Here is a 21,978-nt window from a genome sequence, read left to right as displayed (position 1 = left end):
AAGTGATTTTATAAGAACCAAATCAAGCTGGTTTGCATTATTCTGTAGAAATCCTTATAGTAGCTGAACCAGCGTGTTCACTTTTTTATGTGGAATCACTTGCTGTACTCATGATACAATTTCATGTAAATATTTCAATAAACTCTCAGCTTGATTTAGCTGTAGCAATTCATTTTTTTATCTTGTCAACCCAGCAGAAACATGAATGAAAATGAGTTGCACATTCTGAAGCAATGGATCCTGCTCAGGAAAGGCCAGGAGTAGAACACTGGCAAGCAGGAACCAAGGTGTTTGAGGAGGAAGCTGACACAGCTTTTTGTTACGCTGAGAACATGATGTTGCCCTGCATGCATCGTTCACACGCCTTCAAAAGGTGAAATGAGGCGTGTTTTCCACTTTGTTACTTCACAAAACATAGGGGAAAGCCACAGATTCTTGTTCAGCCGAAGATACGGGCATTGGCAATACAGTTCTTGTGTTTCCACACACATCCCCTACCTTGCTGTTGGAGCTACTGGAATTAGCATGCAGTAATCTTGAGGTGTGTTTGTCCCACAGGCCAGGCTAACTGGAGCTTATTTTAATCAAGCTGTTGGCTACCAGGAGCCTAGAGGCCACAGGAATGTGAATGTGTAGGCCAGCTCTGTACTAACCCAGCTAGCCTCAGCTGAAGATAATACACCTGGGCTGCAGCTCATGCAGAAGTTACCTAAGCAACCTAAGCTACCCATGTGTTTGCATGTCCCAGGCAGACACCCAGCTGTAGCATCTACACACCCCAGCTCACCCACCTATTAACCAGCGGTCATCCAGAAACACAAACATGCCAACAGGTAGAGTATAAAGTTGAATAATATTGATTACTTTGCTTGCTTTAACATCTGTATTTCTTCAGCTATTTACATACAGGTCAGAATGGGTCCTATGTTTACCCTTCCTCGGTGTTATAACCCCTTTTGTTAAACAAGAAAATACTAGTACTTCAATCAATATAACCCAATATAAAACATATTAATCCCATTTGTATAGCAATACTGAATTGTAAAGACTTGCAAAGAATAAACACAATGAGTCAATGAGTCACCTAATAAAACTGCTCATTAGATAACATCCAAAATGCAACTACAAGAAGGAAATGAAAAAAAATTGGTCTTACAACAAAAAAAAAGGATTTTTAATATACTCAAATCCTCATATTTATCATTGCTCTATCTAGGAAATACATATCTCCACACTTTTCAACCCCAATTTAGTTATTTTTGACCTTTTTTTAAACACAAGCAGCCATCTAAGGCTTATGTTCTATACAGCTGTTTCTGGTAGAAAATTCATGTGGTGAAGGAGTAAGGTACTTTTATTAAATACTATTTATTTAGAAAATATGCATAAAAAATTATGCTTCACTTCGTGTAGCAGGACTAGAACAGGAAGGGGGGACAGGTTTCTTCTAGTACTAGTAAGTAAACTTTCCAGACTATTTTCTGCTTACAAACTCTCTACCTAACCTTAGTTTTCCTCTCAGTCAGCTGTAAGCACGTTTGACATGTTTCCTTTCTTTGCACTCAGACCCAAAGAAATAGACCTGGCCATGCAGCTCTAATTCTTCATCTGCCCTGTGTGGGGCTTTTGCTTTTACCACAGCCCTGATTCTTTCAGCTATATATTTAATAAAGGAACAGAACTGGGTTTACCTTTTTCCTGTATAAAAGGCTTCTGCCTATCTACTTTTCCTGTATTGTGCAGACATCTGGTAACTGTACTCTCCATTTACTTTACTTTTCTAAAAGAAAAAAATGTTTACAAATCAAATTAGGAAGGGAGTAGAGAAATTACCTAATTGCCTGACCTAAATTTTAATCTTAAAAGGACAGAGGAAAAGGTAGATCTGAAAAGCCAGAAAAGTAAGAAAAAAGACTACTACACCATGCTGGCAAAAAAAAAAAAAGTCTTCTTTTTTATAGTAAATATATAATAAATCTAAAATGTGCAATTAAGACTGTTGTCATCACTAGAGGTTAATCATATTTACTGACTTCTTTTCCCTGGATTAGTTCTACCACAGCCATTTAATGTTGTCCATATTGCATTATAGTCGTAAAAAACTTCTTGAACAACTTCATCCCTTTTACTCCTACCGCTTTTCTTTTACCTTCTTTTCCTTTATCATTTCCTTCTTTCCCACCTCTGATATTCTTTCCTTCTCTTTTCTCCTTTTGCTTCCTCTACGTTTCTCCTCCTATCTCCTCTCTCACATACTCCTTACTGCTACTGATGGCATCTATGCTGCTCACCATCTGTGGAAAACTGCATAGTCTCAATACCCACTGGCAATTTAAGGTGCCTGAAGGGAACTAAGCTCCCAAACGTACTGGCTTGTGGTGTCACCTCAGAGTAGCTTTAGGAACTGATGGCCAAGTGCATGGGTTGAAAAACTGCAGTTACTCGATTACTACAGTTCTTAATGTATGTATGTAGTTCCTTGCAAATGAAAAGCTTTTCCTAAGTGCAGAGAATTTATTCTGAGTTAATTTTTAATATAATAAAATCCTAGTCCTGTTCTACTGTACTCATAGTTACTTAATCAATTTAAATGGAAACAGGATAAGATGGTAAAGAATAAAATTATTCTAAGCAGGACTAACTTGAACCCTGTCTAATTAAATAGAAAGAAATTATACTTTGATAAATGTATATATAGCATGCATAAACCTCACTTGAACATATATTTAATGATACAGATAAATTTATATTTTAAATGTACTTTTCTACTCTTAGAATTTATTAGTTTCTTTTTTTTTTCCTGTTCCCCAGCTTGAACATTTTCACAGCTCTTTCTAAACAGTTTCAGTTTATTGTGGTGTCTTCACTACAAAAACTGCATTAGAAAGCTTGTGTTTAAAAATCAGCATTCACTTGAACACTAATAATAGATGCACATATATACTTAGATTTTCTACATATTTGCTTCCTCAAATTTTCAAGTCCACATTGTATTTGATCCACAAGTGTCCATTTTAGGAACAATCACAAAAAATAAGATGAGCTTGCAGTCCTACTTAAGGAACAGTAAGGAAAGGACATACTTGTTTTCTTGCAAAAATAAAATAAATCCACGCCCATAATGCACATCAAAAGAAAACATTACTGGAGAACTCTGGGATCACAATCATTCTGAGGACATGTTGTATTCACTTGCAGAAATACTGTGATCTTCATCACGAGTTTTCATTTCTCAATAATACAACACGTTCCATTCAACGCATTTGTTTACTTGTTGTTGTCCAACTGAATTAAAAACATGAAAGGAGTATGAACTGTTAGTGCCATAAGTACCAGTTACTATCTCCTGCTTATCTCTCCAGGGTGTCACAGACCTATCATTCTGCAGCTTTCTAAGTTTGCCATTTGCCCTAAAGACCATGAAATTCAGTGGTTTTGTGCACAGAAGTTACCATTTTCTAGTGTCTGACATTCAATGTCTGTGTCTACGTGCCACTGAGGCTTATGTGAAACTGCCTCTTTATGTTTAATTTCCCTGCATGAAGGGAAGTTGTTTGGTAGAGGGTAGAGTTACAGCGCTGGAAAGGACTCTGTATCAGGATAAGGGAACCTAAAATTATAGATATTTATATAAATATAAATATACAGGCTGGAAAAATAGCGCATGAGTTAGGAGGAGATAAAGCTGCTGGAGCCACAGACACGTGTGCTCCACTGCCCGTCGCACAGAGCCTGAAGCAGGTTCTGGGCTGGGTTAGTTGGACTTGCACATTGTGGAAACCAAGCCTCCAGGTGCAGATGTATCTAACTTAAAAGCAAACAGCAAAAAACAATCCATTGTGCAGTTTATGATCACATCATCTGGTCCAACATCTTGAATAGTTCTAGCAATTCAGGTTTTATGTACATATTTTTAACTAAAGCACTAATCTTCTCAGTTTGACTGAAGTACAGCTTGTGTTTTCACTAAAACAGGTCTTCCAGAACAGCATCTGGTCTCAGTGAGAAGACATCGAGAGACAGAGTATTGACTGCCACTGGGAATTTCTTGCCACGATTCTCAAGTTTAATCTGTTAGATATTTGATCCTATTACATCTTTCTTCACTACAGAGCTGTTCTGTACCCAGTATTTTCTTCTTGAGCAGACACTATTTTCCCAGCTTGCTGCCCGGAGTTAGCTGTTCACACGAAGAATTGAGGAGGGAGTCCTGTAACTTTGAAGAGATGTTTATTAAGAAAACAAAAATTTACAAATCCAGTTTTTCTGAAGTATCACACTTCAGAGCATTTTTTTTCCCACAGTGCTCAGTTCTTTTTCTTACTGTTTTTTAAGAAGCCATTGGTCTGAAAACTCCATAAAAGCTCTGTCTCCGTGTTTACTCAGGACATTAATATCACTGGCTCTATTACACTGACTGTTTCTTTGCTGCTTCATCTCAGCATTTCTGCTCCTGTTGTTCCTCCTGCATACACTTTCACCAGCTAATGACTAAATCTTGTTTTCAACCTCTGTCCCCTGGGAAACCTGTTTGGGATTTAGCATCTCCACAAGCCTTGCCATCTGGCTGGAGGGGCTTGGGACGGCTTGTGGAGTTTTTTGGTGGGGTCAAGCGCCTACTGAGCTCACGGCTACAGAAAGGAGCTTAGTGGTTTCTTTGTGTCCAACCTGAACAAAATTTCAGCAAAGTTTATCTTTGGGATGAAGTCAACTCCCAGCTGACTAAAGGGTTTAAAGGGAGCTGTGCAATCAGAGGATGGGCACACTATGGCATCCTGCTTTCCTGACTAGACCCAGCCTCAGAGCAGGGACTCTGTAAAGGACGTCCCTTACGCTACTCACTAAATCACTGTTTTATCTCATTGTTATAGTAGTGAAACACAGTAATCAAGACTCCTCACAACTTTTGTCTTAAACCTAACATGGACATTTCAAATAAGTTTCTTCATTCTCTTCAGCTCAAGTAATTTTTGTGGCTATTTTATACATGCCAGTTTGTAAATACTTAAAACCCATAATTGCAAGAGCTATTCTCTAGCAATGTAGCATCTGTCTCTCCAGCACCTGAGGAAGGGACAAATCACTTCCCCACTCCCACATTTCAGACTTCTGCTTTCAGTTCAAAGATTGTATCATTCTTTAACCACAATGCCCTGCTGGGAGCTCATGTCCAGCTGCATGCCCATGGTGTCCCTGACAATCCTTTCAGGCTACAGAAACCTGCCTGCATTTTCTGTTCTAAAATGTATAACTTCACATTTGGCTGCATTTAAGTGCACTTCTGTTTGTTCAGGCGACCAGTCCTGTTCCCATAGAATCCTATGCTAATCCTAAATCATCCTAACACGTGATCTGCAGTGATTTTATATTTATTTAAAAACTGCTTAAATTATCAAATATCAAAGATGGTGGTATCAGTAGAAATCCAACAGAAACTAGTCCCTTAAATAATTGCTATTCACTTTTCACCTTTACCAAGAACTATAATTTTGCCAGTTCTCGATTCTCTCAATATGGGCTCAGGATTATAGCCTACTATGATACTTTAAAGCAAAGAACTTTATTAATTCTACAGCATTTTCCCAGCCAAACTAGCAAACTCATCAAACAATCACCTTTGTCTATTTTACATCAAGTCGCCTACCATAAATTTTATTTTATAGCTTCTTATCTGAATCCATTTTGAGCTTTTTCTTTTAAGACTAATATAGTTATTGGCAAAGTTTGCATATTGGCACATTTCTGTGCACACCTTTCCTTTTCTGTTGCCATCCTTGATTTTGCAGAAGTAGCTCCAGAACAGCTTTGGGTGCTGGTGTTTGATCCACTCCCTCCATGTCCAATCTCCCTTTGGATTTGTAGGACCTGTTAGGTGCCTTCACATGCAAGTATTTCTTCCCAAATCCTGGGTTGATATTTCAAATGCTGTTGATGCAGGAATACACCAGAGTCAATCTGGCTCCTGTCAGATCTGTCCTGGCACAGAACAGCTGAGAGCAGCACTTACCAGCTACTGCCTTTTTGGAATACGTAGATTGTATAAAAAAATCTGCAAAAGTTTATAGAAAGATCTGGTGAAAGCACTCAAACTTGACAAGGCTCAAGAAAGATCTTTGATAGCTGTGTTCCCTTTATACACAATTTTTGGCTTCTAGGTTTTCATTTACTGTAAAGAGAATGGTACCCCAGAAAGGCATACGTGCTAAGCAGTGCTCTGCAGCCAGCTCCAAGGGAGTATATTACTTTATTAAAGCTGACAAATATAATCTTTGCTATTGTTCCAACTTTCCAGGGAAAATATACATGGCTGTTAAACCCAAGACAGTCTACAAGAGTATGTTTATCTTCAGGAGTACTTGCGACTGATTTGTATCCAATGTTTGAGGCCTGCACGATACCACATCTGCCTTTTATGAGATAATTTGAGAAGCTCAGTTCTCCCACCGCAGCCTGAGGTTGTCTACAAACATTCATGCACAATATGAGAGAACATTATTGGGCTGCTGACCTCTGCAGCATGTATACACATTTTTCTGTTCTGAGACCAAGAATTGTGTGGCTGAGGGGCACGTTTCCCTCCAGTGCTAACTCTCATGATTTGAAATTCGACTTAAAAAATAAATTCTTACATCAACTCATCTGTTGCATCTTGCAATATACTTATTTATGCTTTGGTAGGATATTTTTCACCTCCTTTGTTTGCTCAACAGTTTTGGCCAAAAAGCTCACCAATTGCTGTGCTGTGCTGGCTAGACTGATGCTTTTTTGTTCAAATAAAGTATCTGACAAAAGGAGGCATATTTACTTAATACCAACAAAATTTACGTGTTCAAGGTGCCACAGCTCACTAGTTCCTTGTACTTCGAGGTCAGTTGTCATCTATTAGCTTGCTCCACTCAAACGGCTAATATGTCTGTTTCCTTTGATCTTTACTATTTAATCTCCCTCTTTAACAGTAACCTGCCTGTAGCAAATGTAATCCATCGTCAATTCAGATTTGTAATAACTTCTTTTTTAACTTCATGGATGTTTCTTCTGAAAACTGATGTCCAGTCTACATGAAATGTCCATCTTGACTGAATCTTACAGTTATTATTTTCTGTGAATCATTTATGCAATTAATCTTGCTGGAAGGCTTGGTATTGTTACTGCTTCAGAGGAAGCAAAGATGCGAATGCCAACATCCTTGAGAACGCAAACATTCCCTGACATACAATGGGGTTTTTTTCAGAGTACTCAGACTCTGGACAGTTGCTTACACATTCTTCTGCATAACTTTTTTGTCCTCCTCACTTTTATACACAAATGGCAACAGCTCCAGCAACAAGCTTCTCTAGACACAGCACCTCTGCTGACTATGTTTCACATGCCATTGTGCTTTTATTTGCAGCATTTTATATCTGTATATCTGACAAAGAGTATTATGTATAACAAGCACATCATGAGCCCCTTGAAGTACTTACTTTTCTTTCCAGAGAAGATATATTCTGTTTCATAAGTTGTTGGATCAGCTTAACATCTCCCTTCTCTCTGGTTAGAGGTGTTATTGCTCTGTTCCTTTGATACAAAGAGCACTGAGATTTGATTTTGTTATCTGTGCTGTGACACAAACGCATGGAAAAGGCTTTGTGCTAGCATTTTTCAATTGTATTGAATCTACCTTTTTTTTACAGTTCGGGCTACATCTAAAAATGGAGTGTGACTGTAGATCTGGGCAATGAACAGAAGAACATCCTATGACACCATGTCCAGAAACGAAGCTACATTGTCACTCAGGTCTTCTGGGTCGGTATGTCTCCTGGGCTGACTTCACTGTTTATTTTTTTAAAGGAGGCACTCATTTTCATACTTGAAATAAAAATAAGAAAAACTAAACAAAAACATGTATGTAGCTGGAAATCACAGTTTTTAGCATTATGTGGGGAAAAAAAAATCAAAGCAGTAGTAAGAGAAAGTGAAAAATGTGAGTTTTAGTCCAGGAACAATCATGGAAAAGTTACTCATATGGAAAATTTATATCCAAAAGCAAGTCTGTTAAGCTGTTTCATACATGAAAAGACACAATAGATAAACCTGACCAGTGCAGATTTTGCCAGCTGGGATGTTGCTAGTTTACTTGCCTTAGGCCATTGTCTGGGACCGTGGCCAAACAAGAGAGAATGGTGTTCAAGACCACGCTGGCTCCAGCCTGGTTATGCGCTGGGAATGGCCTGTGGCCTACACTAGCTCCATGTACGGGAAACCTCTGGAAGACCACTGGCACAGTAGGATGGTAAAGGTAATCAAGTTCTAACGTGGTATTTGCTGAAACTGTTTAGCTTAACTAGTAAAGACATCGTGTCCTTTATCAGTTTTCTAAGTGGTATTACTGTTATTTCCTGTATATATTTGCATGACCAGCAGGTCAAGGGAGGTGATTCTGCCCCTCTATTCCTCTCTTGTGAGACCCCATCTGGAGTACTGTGTCCAGTTCTGGAATCCTCAGCATAAGAAGAATATGGAGCTGTTGGAACAGATCCAGAGGAGGGCTACAAGGATGATCAGAGGGCTGGATGGAGCACCTCCCAGACAAGGACAGGCTGAGGGCTTGTTCAGCCTGGAGAAGAGAAGGCTCTGAGGAGACCTTACAGCGACATTCCAGTACATGAAATGAGCCTACAAGAAAGGTGGGGAGGGACTTTTTTACAAAGGCTTGTAGTGATAGGACTAGGGACAATGGGCATAAACTGGAGAGGGGCAGGTTTAGACTGGACAGAAGGAGGAATTTCTTCACGGTGAGAGTGGTGAGACCCTGGCACAGGTTGCCCAGGGAAGTTGTGGTTGCCCATCCCTGGAGATGTTCAAGGCCAGGTTGGATGGGGCCTTGGGCAGCCTGATCTAGTGGGTGGTGTCCCTGCCTATGGCAGGGGGGTTGGAACTGGATGATCTTTAAAGTCCCTTCCAACCCAAACTATTTTATGATGATTCTATGATTGCTGCTTTTCTATCTGATATGCAGTTTCTTTACTAATGCACGTTCCTTTCAGAGCTGTTCCAGGATGGGCTGTTTGTGGAACTTTTTTTCTTGATCACATTATCTGACTGTTCAATAAACTCCTCTCACAAAAATAACCTTCAAAATTTCAAGCACATCATTGCATGTCATCTCCCAAGTGAAAGGATGACAGTGAATGACTGTATACTACTCATTAAATTTTACAAATCACTATGTGCTTCACTTATAAATAGCATTGCTTTTTTCATCGTGACTGAAACGACATGCTTGTAGGATAAAGCCTGCAGAGGTGACTGCGAGAGGCCTGACCTCAGTGGCCCAATTCTGATTTTCTGACTGAGTCAGCCCTTCCAGAAATGGCAGCTCAGTTTGATTTTTCTGAGTAATTTCTGACACATCTTTGGAATTATTTTTTTTTTTTGCTAAAACTAGCAGAACAAAACACTGCATTTTCCCAAATGCTTCGGAACGGTTTGCACTCTGGGCCCATTATAAAGCAAGTGCCTTTACAGGAAACCCATGTCTCCATGCATCCCTCCTTCCTCACCAGACAGCCAATTCACTCTGAAAACAGGAAGCATGTGTGGCAAAAGGAACGTCTTCCCATAAAATAACAGATTCCACTTACTCTTATCATTACGAGGAGCAGCTGAGGGAACTGGGGTTGTTTAGCCTGGAGAAAATGAGGCTGAGGGGAGACCTTACCACCCCTTACAACTACCTGAAAGGAGGTTGTAGCGAGGTGGGTGCTGGTCTCTTCTCCCAAATAACAAGTGGTAGGACAAGAGGGAACGGACTCAAGTTGCGCCAGGGAAGATTTAGATCGGATATCATGAAAAATGCCTTTACCATAAGGGTTCTCGGGCACTGGACAAGCTGCCCAGGGAGGTGGCTGAGTCCTCATCCCCGGGGCGGGGGAGTTCACAGACGGGCAGATGAGGTGCTCAGGGATGGTTCAGTAGCGGGCAGGCATGGTTGGACTCAAATCATCTCAAAAGCTCTTTTCCAACCAATTGATTCTGTGATTCTTCACTCCCTCACACTTCTGCTGAGCTCAGGGCGAGGCTGTGGCCACGCTCCCTGGGCCACCCCGAACACAACTGGGCCCTGAGGCGGCAGGCCAAGCCCTGAGCCCTCACATGGGAGGGGGACACCTCTCCAGCCTTTCCTTTTCTCACCTCTAGATGCGCTGGGGGATTGCAGCCCCTTAACATGCATGCGAGGTGGTTGCAGGACTACATTTCATAGAATCATAGAATCACCAGGTGGGAAAAAACCCATCGGATTATAGAGTCCAACCATTCCTATCAAACACTAAACCATGCCCCTTAGCACCTCGTCCACCCGTGTCTTACACACCTCCAGGGAAGGTGAATCAACCACCTCCCTGGGCAGCCTCTGCCAGTGCCCAATGACTCCTTCTGTGAAAAATTTCTTCCTAATGTCCAGCATGAACCTCCCCTGGCGGAGCTTGAGGCCATTCCCTCTTGTCCTGTCCCCTGTCACTTGGGATAAGAGGCCATCACCCTCCTCTCCACAAGCTCCTTTCAGGTAGTTGTAGAGAGCAATAAGGTCTCCCCTCAGCCTTCTCTTCTCCAGGCTAAACAACCCCAGCTCTCTCAGCAGCTCCTCATAAGGCCTGTTCTCCAGCCCCTTCACCAGCTTTGTTGCTCTTCTCTGGACTCGTTCCAGAGCCTCAACATCCTTCTTGTGGTGAGGGGCCCAGAACTGAACACAGGATTCGAGGAGCGGTCTCACCAGTGCCGAGTACAGAGGGAGAATAACCTCCCTGGACCCGCTGGTCACGCTGTTTCTGATACAAGCCACGATGCCATTGGCCTTCTCGGCCACCTGGGCACACTGCTGGCTCCTGTTCAGTCACTGTCAACCAACACCCCCAGGTCCCTCTCCTCCAGGCAGCTTTCTAGACAGACTTCTCCTAGTCTGTAGCACTGCACAGGGTTGTTGTGCCCCAAGTGCAGGACCCGGCATTTGGCCTTGTTAAACCTCATGCCATTGGACTCTGCCCAGCGGTCCAGCCTGTTCAGATCCCTTTGCGGAGCCTCCCGACCTTCCATCAGATCCACGTGCCCCGCGGGGACCGGAAGCGGCGTGGCGAGATGGCAGCTCCATCCGGGCCTTTAGCGCCTTCCCTCCCTTTCTGACGCGTGTGCCGTGGGACTACATTTCCCGTGGTGCCCCGCGGCGTCCGGAAGCGGCTGTGCTGGCGGGCGCGGCGGGGCCGGCTCCATCCGGGCCCTTGGCGCTTTCCCTTCCTTTCGCGCCGGCGGCCGCTGTGAGGCGGCGGGTCCATGTGCGCACGGTGCGGCGCGGCCCTCCGCCTCCCCCTCTTCCCGCCGCCGCCATGGACCCCAATACCATCATCGAGGCCCTGCGGGGTACCATGGACCCGGCCTTGCGGGAAGCCGCCGAGCGGCAGCTCAATGAGGTGAGGGCGCCCGGCGGGGCCTGGGCCGCGGCGGGACCGGAGGGGGCGGCGGGGTCGGAGGCAGCGCGGCAGGAAGGGGCCGAGGGCGAGGGGAGACGGGGGCTGAGGGAGCGGGGGAACCCCCGCTCCCTCAGCCCCCGTCTCCCCTCGCCCTCGGCCCCTTCCCGCCTCGCATTGTCCCCAGCACATGGCAGCGGGGCCGGGCGGGGCAGCCGAGCGGCAGAAAGGAGGTTCCCGTTCCCTTTTCCCCTCGGTGGGAGATTTATCTCCATTGTCTTCTTGCTCAGGGTGATCAATACAAGGACGTGGCTCAGCGGCTGGACCTGGTCCCGTCCAAACGCAGCCTTTGAATGTAGGAGGCAGCGGTACCCCCGCCGCTTTATAAGTATCGCAGGCTCTCGGTGTAAAAGCTGCCTGGGCTGAGTTCAGATATAAATTTGATAGCAGCGCGGTATTAGGGGTTCGTATAAATCCTTTGGTGTCGGGAATTAGCGCTGTCGAGGTAGCTGTGCTTTCTGGGTGTAGTATGGACACGTGCCCGAGAGACAGGGAAGACAGGCTTCCCAACTCAGATATGTCGTCTTCTTAAGCTACGTTTGTTTTATACTGAGATAGGACAAAATCAGCAGGTCCTAGTTCCACAGGTTTCAGTTTTGGAAAAAGCTTTTTTTTTTTTTTTTCCACTTATTGCACCTGGTAGGTGCAAACTTCTACTTATCGATGAGATACAGCCACGGGACTTTCAGACATTTTGGGAAAAATAAAGGTGTTTAAGTGTTATCATCTCCTCTCCGAGTGAAACTTGATGGAGGAGGTGGAGGAAAAGCCCGTCTAGCAGTTCTAGTGGTGCCTTTAGTTGGCCTTTTCCACAAACGTTTCTCTTTGTGCCCCTTCAGCAGACTTTAGGCCTGACAAAATACATTAAAAACTAGAGGTATAGCTTCTCACATTATAAAGAAGTGTAATTAAGCGGAATTTCTACATGTCATTTAACAAGTGAATGGCAAATAATGATGCATTAGAAATAGATAGGTCTAAAGCTACTTATTTAATTCAGGTTTGTATGAAGTAATCAGCTGTCTTTGCTGTGCACCTTGGTCAAGAGTGTTGCAGTGTTTTCTTACTTAAACCAGAAGTGAAAATAATGTAATTGCCTATAAAGGCACTAGGGGATAGGAAATCTTAAGTTGGTTCTGAAATGCAGCTTTTGTGTTCTATGCATGTCAATATCTATATGGAATAACTTGCTTGAAATCTATTTTAGTTATTTTCTGCAGGTGTTGAGTTGCTGAACGTGCAGGAAATTGTTCTCTGCCAGTCGAGGTCTTCGGCAAATGGCTAACTCTGTAGCCTGAAGGATCTTCCTCACCGCAACTGGCTTTTGTTCACACTTTTGAATCAAAACATCAAGGTCTACCATGCATTACACAAATATTAAATTGATACAAAATCCAAATTTCTGAGCCCCTTTAAAAACATAAGCCGTTATTGAACCAGCACGTAAGAATCTATTTGTTGGAAATGCAGCCTCAGTGATCTTTTGCAGAACTTCTGTGATGAAACTATTTGTTAAACCCTAAATCTACAAGCACTCGTACATGTATGTAGCTTTGGTTGCATGCATGGTCTTGGTTTTGCATAGGTTTATTCAAGTTAGTTATGCATTTGTTTGCAGGATACTGGCCTAAATTTGTTAACTGTTAGGGCAATTATGTTACCAGTTGATAATGTATGTGCATCTTTTTTCTCTGTAAAGATGAAATCATGCAGTAGTGCACATTTTTCTTGCACATGGCCAGGCATATGCAAGTGTTTTTATAAATTAATAGTTGTCCTTGGTTGACCTTTTAGTCCCTTTAGTTTTTCTGAAGTGCTTCTGATGAGCTGATGGGACGTTTTCAGTAGAGTGGTCAACTTCCCATCAGAAAGGAACATGCTTCAATCAGTAATTGATATTCCTAATTAAAGAAAGAGTTAAGTATTGCAATCTGTCTTCATCATATGCTTATAAGTCCACAGAGCTTCCACTGACTAGAGAAGGGAACTGGGGTGTATGATTCTTGGTTTTTCCAGGCTTTATTATTTTTCCTTTCACTTTCACTGGGTCGTTAATTGTTCTGTCTTTTATTTTTCATTTGACAAAGTTTTATCAGGTTATATTGCCTGCACATCAAATGCTGTGAGAACTTCTGGAGTTGAAATGTGCTCCAAAAATGCAGGTGTTTCAGTCTCTTTGGCTTTACTTTCCTCACTTTCAAAATAAGTTACAGGGAATGATGCTGCTAGCTCTTGTGACAGCTTCTCATGTAATTTGCGGCTGGTCGTGTACCCTGGGATGTTTGCCAGTCTCTGTCTCTCTCTTAGAGGGAAAAGCTGTTTTACAAGGACTTAAAACCAGACTCTTCAAGAAGACGCTGTTGCCTTTTGAAACAGTCTTTGTACTGCGTGTAGAAAGTATTTCCCAGAAATGGTGATGAAAATTGCTATTTTTAATTACGCAGCTATGGAATGACTCTGAAAATAAGACACAGCATAGTTACATCTTCTAATATCAACATATTTATAAAGACACAGTCACTAGATAATACTTTCCTTGCAGGTTTCTTTATTGTAATTCCAGGGAACTTATAAATCAACTGTTATGCATGTCTTGTAAGTATCTGTGATTAACCCCAGTGAATATGATTTATTAAGAAATATTTTTAGACTATCAACTAATTTTTCTGTCAGAATTTTATTTTTTACAAAAAAGCAATTGCCAATTGCCAACAACTGTTTTTTTTAAGTCACAGCTTGACAGAGTTTGTTTAGGAAAATATTATGCTGTTGCTCTGCTGAAAAGGTGCCTTCTAGAAGTTATGTTTAAGCTTTTTATGCTCTAACATAAGAGACAGGGGAAGGAAAAATGCTTTAGCTTGTTGGCTAGACACCACACTGTAAGTTTAACAGAATGCAGGAGGGTTTGGTGTTTTTCATTGCCTGCTTAGTAGGTACAAATGTCAGAACGATGTGGTGATGAAATAAATGGTTGGACGCTTAACTACTGGGAGCTTTGGAGTGAAGGGTTGTCTAAAGGGAAGAAGTAAACTGCCTGGTACGCACTGACTTTCACCCAGAAGTTTCCAATGCTGAGGTGCTATGTTTTGGCTACTTTTGGGTTTATAGTGTTGTCTGGTCTGTTTTTTTTTAAACCTTTTCTAATGCGGTTTTCATTCATGGCTTATGTTGTAGTGTGAGTAAGAACAAGAACAGAGCATGGCTCTCCTGGCTCTGATTATTGGATCGTGGGTTCTCTTTTTAAGTTGAGTATGACTTCTTACCCAAAACACTTGATTGCTTTCACCTCCCATATCTTTCATTCATATAATTTAGTGTGTGATAGATGAGAGGTGCTTTGGGGAGGGATGGTCTTGAGTGTGTGTGTTGAGACTGGTCCAACATCAAAAATCGCTTTGAGGGCAGTAAGGAACTGAAGGAGCTTTGTCTTTATGAGGAAGAGAGAAGTTAGTTTTTTGATGCATGTTAACCAGAACAGGGTAAAATCCTAGCCACAGGGTGGCTGGGCACTTTCTCATGACTTAGCAAATAGTTACTGTGTCTGCTTAGCTGGCCTTTGCTAAGAGCACGTTCCTTTTTCCTCTGCGAACAGAAGAATAGGCTTCAGAACTTGCAGACAGTATTCAGATGAAATGAACATCAAGGATGTTTGCAAGATCTCATAAGCATGTGTGTATTTTTTATGGACCTTAAACTGGCTGTACACACACATTGTAGCTGCAGGAGAGGTGGCAGAAGTAGCTTGCAAAAACCTGAGGTCAGAGCGACTTCCACAACTGCTGAGTTCTTAAAAAAGAACTGAAAGAGTGCTACAGGGCAGTTTGCTGACTCAGCGTGGCCTTACAGTTCCTGGCTTTACCTTTCTATAAAAAAAACCCAAACCGTTCCTTCTCAGTGTAGTAGCAGTGTTCACCTAGTCCTGTTAGGGTCTAGATCAAAAATTGCATGTAGATTGTTTTCAGAATTGGAATGGAGAATATTCATTTGGTTTGTGTTTTTTCAGTTCCTTTAAGAAGTAAATTGTAACCTTTATTTAAATGTGTGCTACTTTGAATAACTATGTGAATAGCCTAGGTTTCTAGCTCAGCAGCCTATAGTATTACCCTGTTGTTTTGCTTTTTACATGACAGTAAATGAGGTACCTATCGTAGTGTCTGTTGTGGTATGTTAAATTCTTACCATCTAAGAATGTGCAGAGGTCTTTTTACCTGGGATGAAGCTTCTTGTTTTTATCATTTACTGGCATGCAGGCTTTGTGTGAGATCTGAATAATTCTAATATTAAGGATGAACGTAACTGACTTCAGTGAGTATCATAATTGGGGAAAAAGTGCTTTTCCATATCTTAGTTAACTGTTGGTAGTCCATATGACATGAACTGGTATCTTTAATGTTCACTTCAGACTGCATTCATAATTCAGGTTATGAAGCTGGCATGACACCTTTCTCAAAAGTGTGTTTTAGCACATAGTGAACAAACCAACTCTGCTAGGAAGAACTGCAGTGAAATATTCAAGAAGATGTGTTCTAGAACAGTGATTGCTATTAGCAGACAGGAGTGCTATGTTTGTGGTGTGATAGAATAAATTCCTCAGCTACCGAGGCTGCATAGCAAAGATTGCTCTCGGGAAAAGTCCCTGAATTCTTTCGCTCTTGGACAACAAAGTCATACCAGTGACACGGCATGTTGGAGAACTTGTAAGGGGGAAGGACTTCAGGAGTTGTAGTTTTGATTTTTTTTGACAGGTTGACTTACATGTTGGGAAATGGACTTTGTCTTTTCTTCTCTTGCTCCGTGTTTACAAGTACTCTTGTAAAACAAATATTCAATTTAGAAGACTACAATGGTAACTGGGAAAAAAACCCAAACAAACAAAAAACAAAACGAAAAGAGATTCCATCACAGTTGAAGTTTTACTGATGTCAAAAGTCATAGAATTGTTTCACTTCTCCATGAAGTTTAGGGTATGTGGTGGCAACCATAGTGAAATCCTAATTTTAATTCTCGCATGCTGGAGCCATGGGACGTCTGTGTAGAATGACGCTACTTGCCAGTGGCTTTACCTGAAGTGACATCAGTGCATCTGGCTCTTCTGGAGACTGTGGCAGGCTTGGGCCAGCAGGATCCTCCGTGTTCAGATAGTTCCCTGGTAGACTTTTAATGAATCCTTACTTGCAGCTCACCTTTTGTATAGCCAAGTGTTCTGGCTAATTGCAGGCACTAACATCAAAAGCCAGTATTTGTATAGAATATGTACCTAAAATAGGTGTGCTTTTTTTTTTTATTGCTTTTTTTAGCGGTGCTTTTGCTGAAGAGGAACATGATGTCTTGAGGGGCAACCATCTTTGGAGAGTAGAAAAACTAAAGAACAAAATAACTGGAAAGGTTGTGTGTTCAGTATTGTTTTAATGCTTTAGGTACAAAATTGGCACCTATGCGGGTGTCTTATTTTAAGTTCAGGGGTTTTTTTTCTGGGTGCCAACAAAACATTTGGTGTTGTTCTTAATAGTAAAGCAAAACAGGGCAGTGAGTGACAAGTTACTGTGGTGCCTGGGGTTCTATCTGATCATTCAGTATGCACGTGCCTTCACATAGCTGTCCTTCGTTCTCCCCACATTTCACTTTCTTTGGAATCACCTTCCTTTCAGTGATGTGGGTAGGGGGTTGTTGTAAAGAGTTTGGAAGTCTTTTATATTTTTTACAGAATGCATGGAAGTATTAGTTTAGCCGTGAACTGAATAGCTTAAGAGGAAACCTCGTTTGGAAAGGATATGTTATTTTACATATGCTATCTTGTATTAAAAGCACATTTCTTTTCTAGTCTGACTATGCTCTGAACCACTGAAGATGGCTTGTCCTTTTGGTTGGTTGGTGTCTGGTGCTTGAGATGGTACTTGTTGGATTTTTTTAAGAAACGAAATAATTATATAGATGTTTTGGTCCTATCCTTTAAAATTGGTTACAATTCAGAGAATCCAGTGAGAATACGTTATTCCCACAAACTAATATAACGAATTTTCCTACGGAGCTTCTGCTACAGTCATAGGCTCAGTCCTGATCTTTTTAACCAAGTAAAGATTATTATTTGGTATTTTAAATTTAAATGTGGGGCAGTTCTGTACACTGTCTACTTTCTTGTCACTTTTTTATTTTAAGATGCAACACTTGTTTTCCATTCTCATTATTTCATTGATAGTTCTTAAGCAACTTGCATGTTTTCTATTGAGATGTCCCTTTTAGAGTTACTTTACTTCAAGACAGTTGTCCCTTTTTATTAAAAAAGAAAAGCAATCCTTAATTTTTAAAATTTTAGGATTATATGCACTTCAATTTGCACACAGGAAATACATTGCAGGTTTCTACTGTCAAAAAGGTAGCTGTTTTATTTTATCATGGTCATTGTGGAAAGACATCAGTTTGCTCTTCTAAGTCCATTTTATGCAGACTGTAATGTGACCTTATTTTGTAGGTGAGTTGAAACTGAAAGCTTTCTTCAGCAAGTTTGAAATAACACATTGAAGTACAGGAGTAATTCTGCTGACATTCATGTTAGGCATAGAATTGAACAGAGAGCTGAATTAGAGTCTAGTGTCGTGTGGTGCGTGTTGCAGAAGTGTGTCTGTTAAGGTTACTTAAAAGAAGGAACTTTATGGACCTGGAGCTGTAGTAGAAATTAATACCAACAAGTAGATTTTATTTTCAATGTATTTATTGGACAATTACTTGACAGTTGAAAACAAATACTTTTTAAAATCTGAAAGTATATTTCCTTCTTCAGGACTTTTGGGTTGTTGGAGGAGGCTGGTATTGCATAGTCAGTTATTTCCAGTGCATCAAAACGCACTCTACAAATAAACGTTTCAGTTGGACCAGATGCCAGTGTTGCTTCTGTGGTTTTTTTGTAGCCTGTAGATTTTCAGTGCACAAGATGAATACGTACAACAACGCTTTAACATTTTAGGGAGATTCTTACATCTCTTCACTTAAAATCAGTGTTAAATAACAGGAGATAAAAGCAAGCTACGCTAATCAAATCTTAGTACACGTTCATGAACAAATGTCAAGTCCCAGGCTGTCCGTTTTACACCTGGTAACGCTAGAATGTGTAGGAGACACTTGCCAGGGAGAGTTGAGGTTGGAGAGAAACCTGGTACAGTAGAAGCGAGCTGGGCAGTGTTATGCACTAAGGAGGGTTGTTGGTATCGTTTCATGCTGTAAAAAGACTCTTGGTCCTGCTAAAAGAATAGAAAGATAATTTCTGATTGTTTCTCTTTATGACGTTAATTTGCTTTGCTGCAGTAGCTGAGATATTTATTTGGTTTTGGTAGGTGGATAATGTAATTTCTATGGTTTTTGAACCAAATTTTGAACCAAAATTTATTTGCATTATGCAGAGGGTAATAAGTAGGTAAGAGGGGTTTTCTGAGAGTTTAACAGGTTAATTTATGTAGATTGATGCAGTTGTCTTTGACAGAGGTGCTGCAAAGAATGTATGAAACAGTATTGACAGGTCGATGAGGAGAAAGCAGAAATTAATCTTAGCAATTGGAATCACAGAATAATTAGGTTAGAAGAGACCTCAGCACATCACCTGGTCTGGCCCCCCAGCAAACCCGTTTCGAAGTTAGGTGAGGTGGATCAGGACTCATGCAGTTGAGTTCTGAACATCTCAAAGGATGAGGTTCCCAGCCTCTGTGGACAGGCTGTTCCAGACCTTGGCCACCCTTGTGGATTTTTTTTTTTTTGCCTTTTGTAACTTTTTAAGTGGGCATTTCACTCACTGCAACGCACGTCCATCAACTCTTGACCATGAAGAAAATTGTCTTGTATTCCGGTTACAAAAAAGTAGACTTACTTTTTAAGGATTACAATTTGCTTTTCCCAGCAAAATTAATTTAATGTCTCTAGTTTTTTGATGCTTAGGAAAGGTGGACAAAGGGTGCTTTAATAAGGTTAGTTTCTGCTTATTGAAAATACAGTATAACATTTAGCGTATCAGTGATGTTTCACAATGTAAGAAAAAACATGTTTGGTTTCCTTTTTAAGTGAACTCTTGCAAGTCCTTACAAAGTTGTTGCTCTGTGGATGTCGCTCCCTGTGGGTGTCCAGACAGCTGGTTTACTGTTTAGTCATTATCCTGACAACCGCTGCAGTAATGTGTAAATGGTCACCTGAAGGTTTTTATCAGAAAGAAGAACTGTGCGTTGGACAGGCTTGCTTAAGGTTGGGCTCAGTTTTAGAACATAGCTGCCATCTGTTTCTTAGATTATTACATCATGGATTCATACTTTGTTAGAGGTCACTGTAAAATTGTTGTGCTCGGGGTTTTCTGGCTATTTAGATACTCTTCTTTTGAGTAAGTATTTGTTCTGAATGAAGGAAGTTTGACTGTAAAAGGCTGATTCCTGAAGCCTGTTTAATTTCTTCAACTCTACTACCTTAGAAGGTAGGGTTGTTTTCCTCCCTAGTGCTGTCTTCATCGTAAAAGGATTGTGAAACTTAGGCATGCTTTGGATGATTAGCTGACTGCTGTTCAACTGGCTGAATTGCTGGTATTCGATTGATCGCATTACATCATCATAAAGATATTGTAAAACCTAATGGGAGTGTTCTAAAACTTTAACTGTGACTAAATACTATTCTTTTTTTTTTCCCCTCTTCAGGCTCATAAGTCAGTGAATTTTGTTTCAACTTTGCTTCAGATCACCATGTCCGAGCAACTGGATTTACCAGTGAGACAGGCAGGCAAGTTTTCAAACCTTTTTTAAATTGTATCTGCTTTAAGGGTGCATATACACAAGTACAAATCCACGTACTATTAATTCTGAATACACAAAAGTTGGGAGTCATTTGAATTACAGTTGTCATGAGCTACGTCTGGCACCATACACTGAATAGGAAAGACAGAAAGAAAAGGTGGCTGGCTCTGCAGTGATTGCTTCCCTCTGTCTTTCATGAATAATCATCTTTAGAGAAGCAGAATGGTTTATGGTGCTAGTATGCTTGGTTCAAGGATCTAATTTAACCTTGAACTACTAATACTAATGTTTCTATGCATTTTAAGTGGAAGAAAACAAATTGTCTTTTGGAACCCTGCTGGTTTGCACATAAGCTATCAGTAAAATCAGATATTGAGTATTAGCAACTCTGAACATCACCTTAAAGCTGCTATGACTACTTGCTAGAGGTTTCTGATGCAATACTTCAGTGTTTTTTTCTGATCATTCAGGAAGTGTGATCTTGGTTGCTTATTTGCATCTTCCACATAATGGATTATTCTAAATTGTAGCTTAAGCCTAACATGCCTTTTTATCTTATTGCTGGGGGGTACCAGTCAGGTGATGACTCGGAGTTACTGCCTAACATGTGTAATGTGCGAAAAAAGGCGGAGTTTGTAAACAGCCTCTGAAAATGCATCCTCAATGTAAACCAAATAGAAACCAAAGTAGTCTGTAGAGAGCGAAGATAACTCATAAAACACAGTTTACAAGCATTGCCTATTGTGCAAGGTAATTAATGTCCTCAGTGGGATTTATCATGCCAGAATGAAGTCTGCATCACTTCAGTCCTGTAACAGCACACATCTGCTGAGTGTTTCATACCTTTGCAGATCCTTTCAGAAACCCTTTGGTTTCTGAATTTTCAGAAGGTGCATGTGAAATTTAGGAAGAGAAGTTGCTTTACGGATTTGTACATAGATTAATCGTAATGTTGTTATTACTTTGTAATTTGAGATTTCCTATGGCATTTTGTAAGCCCTTTTCTTTCCAAGTGCTGTAGTCTCTATTCTGCCACATAAGCAGTTCGGATTTGTTCATCAAATGGTAAATGCAGGCATTTGTGCCAGCAGCCTGATTGCTACAAAGTGTTGTGGCCAGAAACCTTGATGTAACAGAGCACTGTTTCTCTTTAGCGTTGGCTCCTGTATCACAAACTCAATTGGATTTTTTTTTTCCTTGCAAGGGACAATTTGGATAGTCAGTAGTATTGATTAGTTTTGTTTTAGTGAAAATACTGAAAATAATTATAAAAAGCTTTTCTTAAGTATGTTGCTAAAAAGTTTCACAACTGATTTTCTGTAGCAGATAAAAGCAATACGTTTACTATCTTTATAGAAAACACATTCTTTACAGAAATAAAAATACAGACACCACAATAAGTGGGTAAAAGAGTGTCAACCCAGTAAATTACTAGGTTAATGATTTGCATGGTTTGTGTATTTTGATTTTGCTAGTCAGAAATGGTCAATGAAATGGTAATTTCAGTCACTTTTGTCCTTTAAATTCTGTCTCGCAGGGGTTATCTACTTGAAAAATATGGTAACCCAGTACTGGCCAAATCGTGAAACTGCACCAGGAGAGATTCCACCTTTCTCCATCCCAGAAGAAGATAAACACTGTATTCGTGAAAATATTGTAGAAGCCATCATTCACTCTCCTGAGCTGATCAGGTAGGGAGTTTGAATCTGTGTATGAAT

General features: G+C 40.8%; 1 protein-coding gene across 1 annotated transcript in view; it reads left to right on the top strand.

Moving 5' to 3' along the window:
* The first annotated feature begins 11,238 nt into the window (after window positions 1-11,238).
* Window positions 11,239-21,978, top strand: part of IPO7 (importin 7) — a 32,638-nt gene continuing 21,898 nt past the window's right edge. Inside the window, exons 1-3 of the mRNA XM_069857598.1 lie at window positions 11,239-11,444; window positions 20,165-20,246; window positions 21,798-21,951. Coding sequence (XP_069713699.1) covers window positions 11,361-11,444; window positions 20,165-20,246; window positions 21,798-21,951 — 320 coding nt within the window. The 5' untranslated portion in view covers window positions 11,239-11,360. The remainder of the gene's footprint in view (window positions 11,445-20,164; window positions 20,247-21,797; window positions 21,952-21,978) is intronic.

This window comes from Phaenicophaeus curvirostris, chromosome 5 (genome assembly GCF_032191515.1).
Source record: "Phaenicophaeus curvirostris isolate KB17595 chromosome 5, BPBGC_Pcur_1.0, whole genome shotgun sequence".
NCBI lineage: Eukaryota > Metazoa > Chordata > Aves > Cuculiformes > Cuculidae > Phaenicophaeus > Phaenicophaeus curvirostris.
The sequence above is the reverse complement of the archived record's forward strand: the minus strand, read 5'-3'. Positions and strand labels throughout refer to the sequence as shown.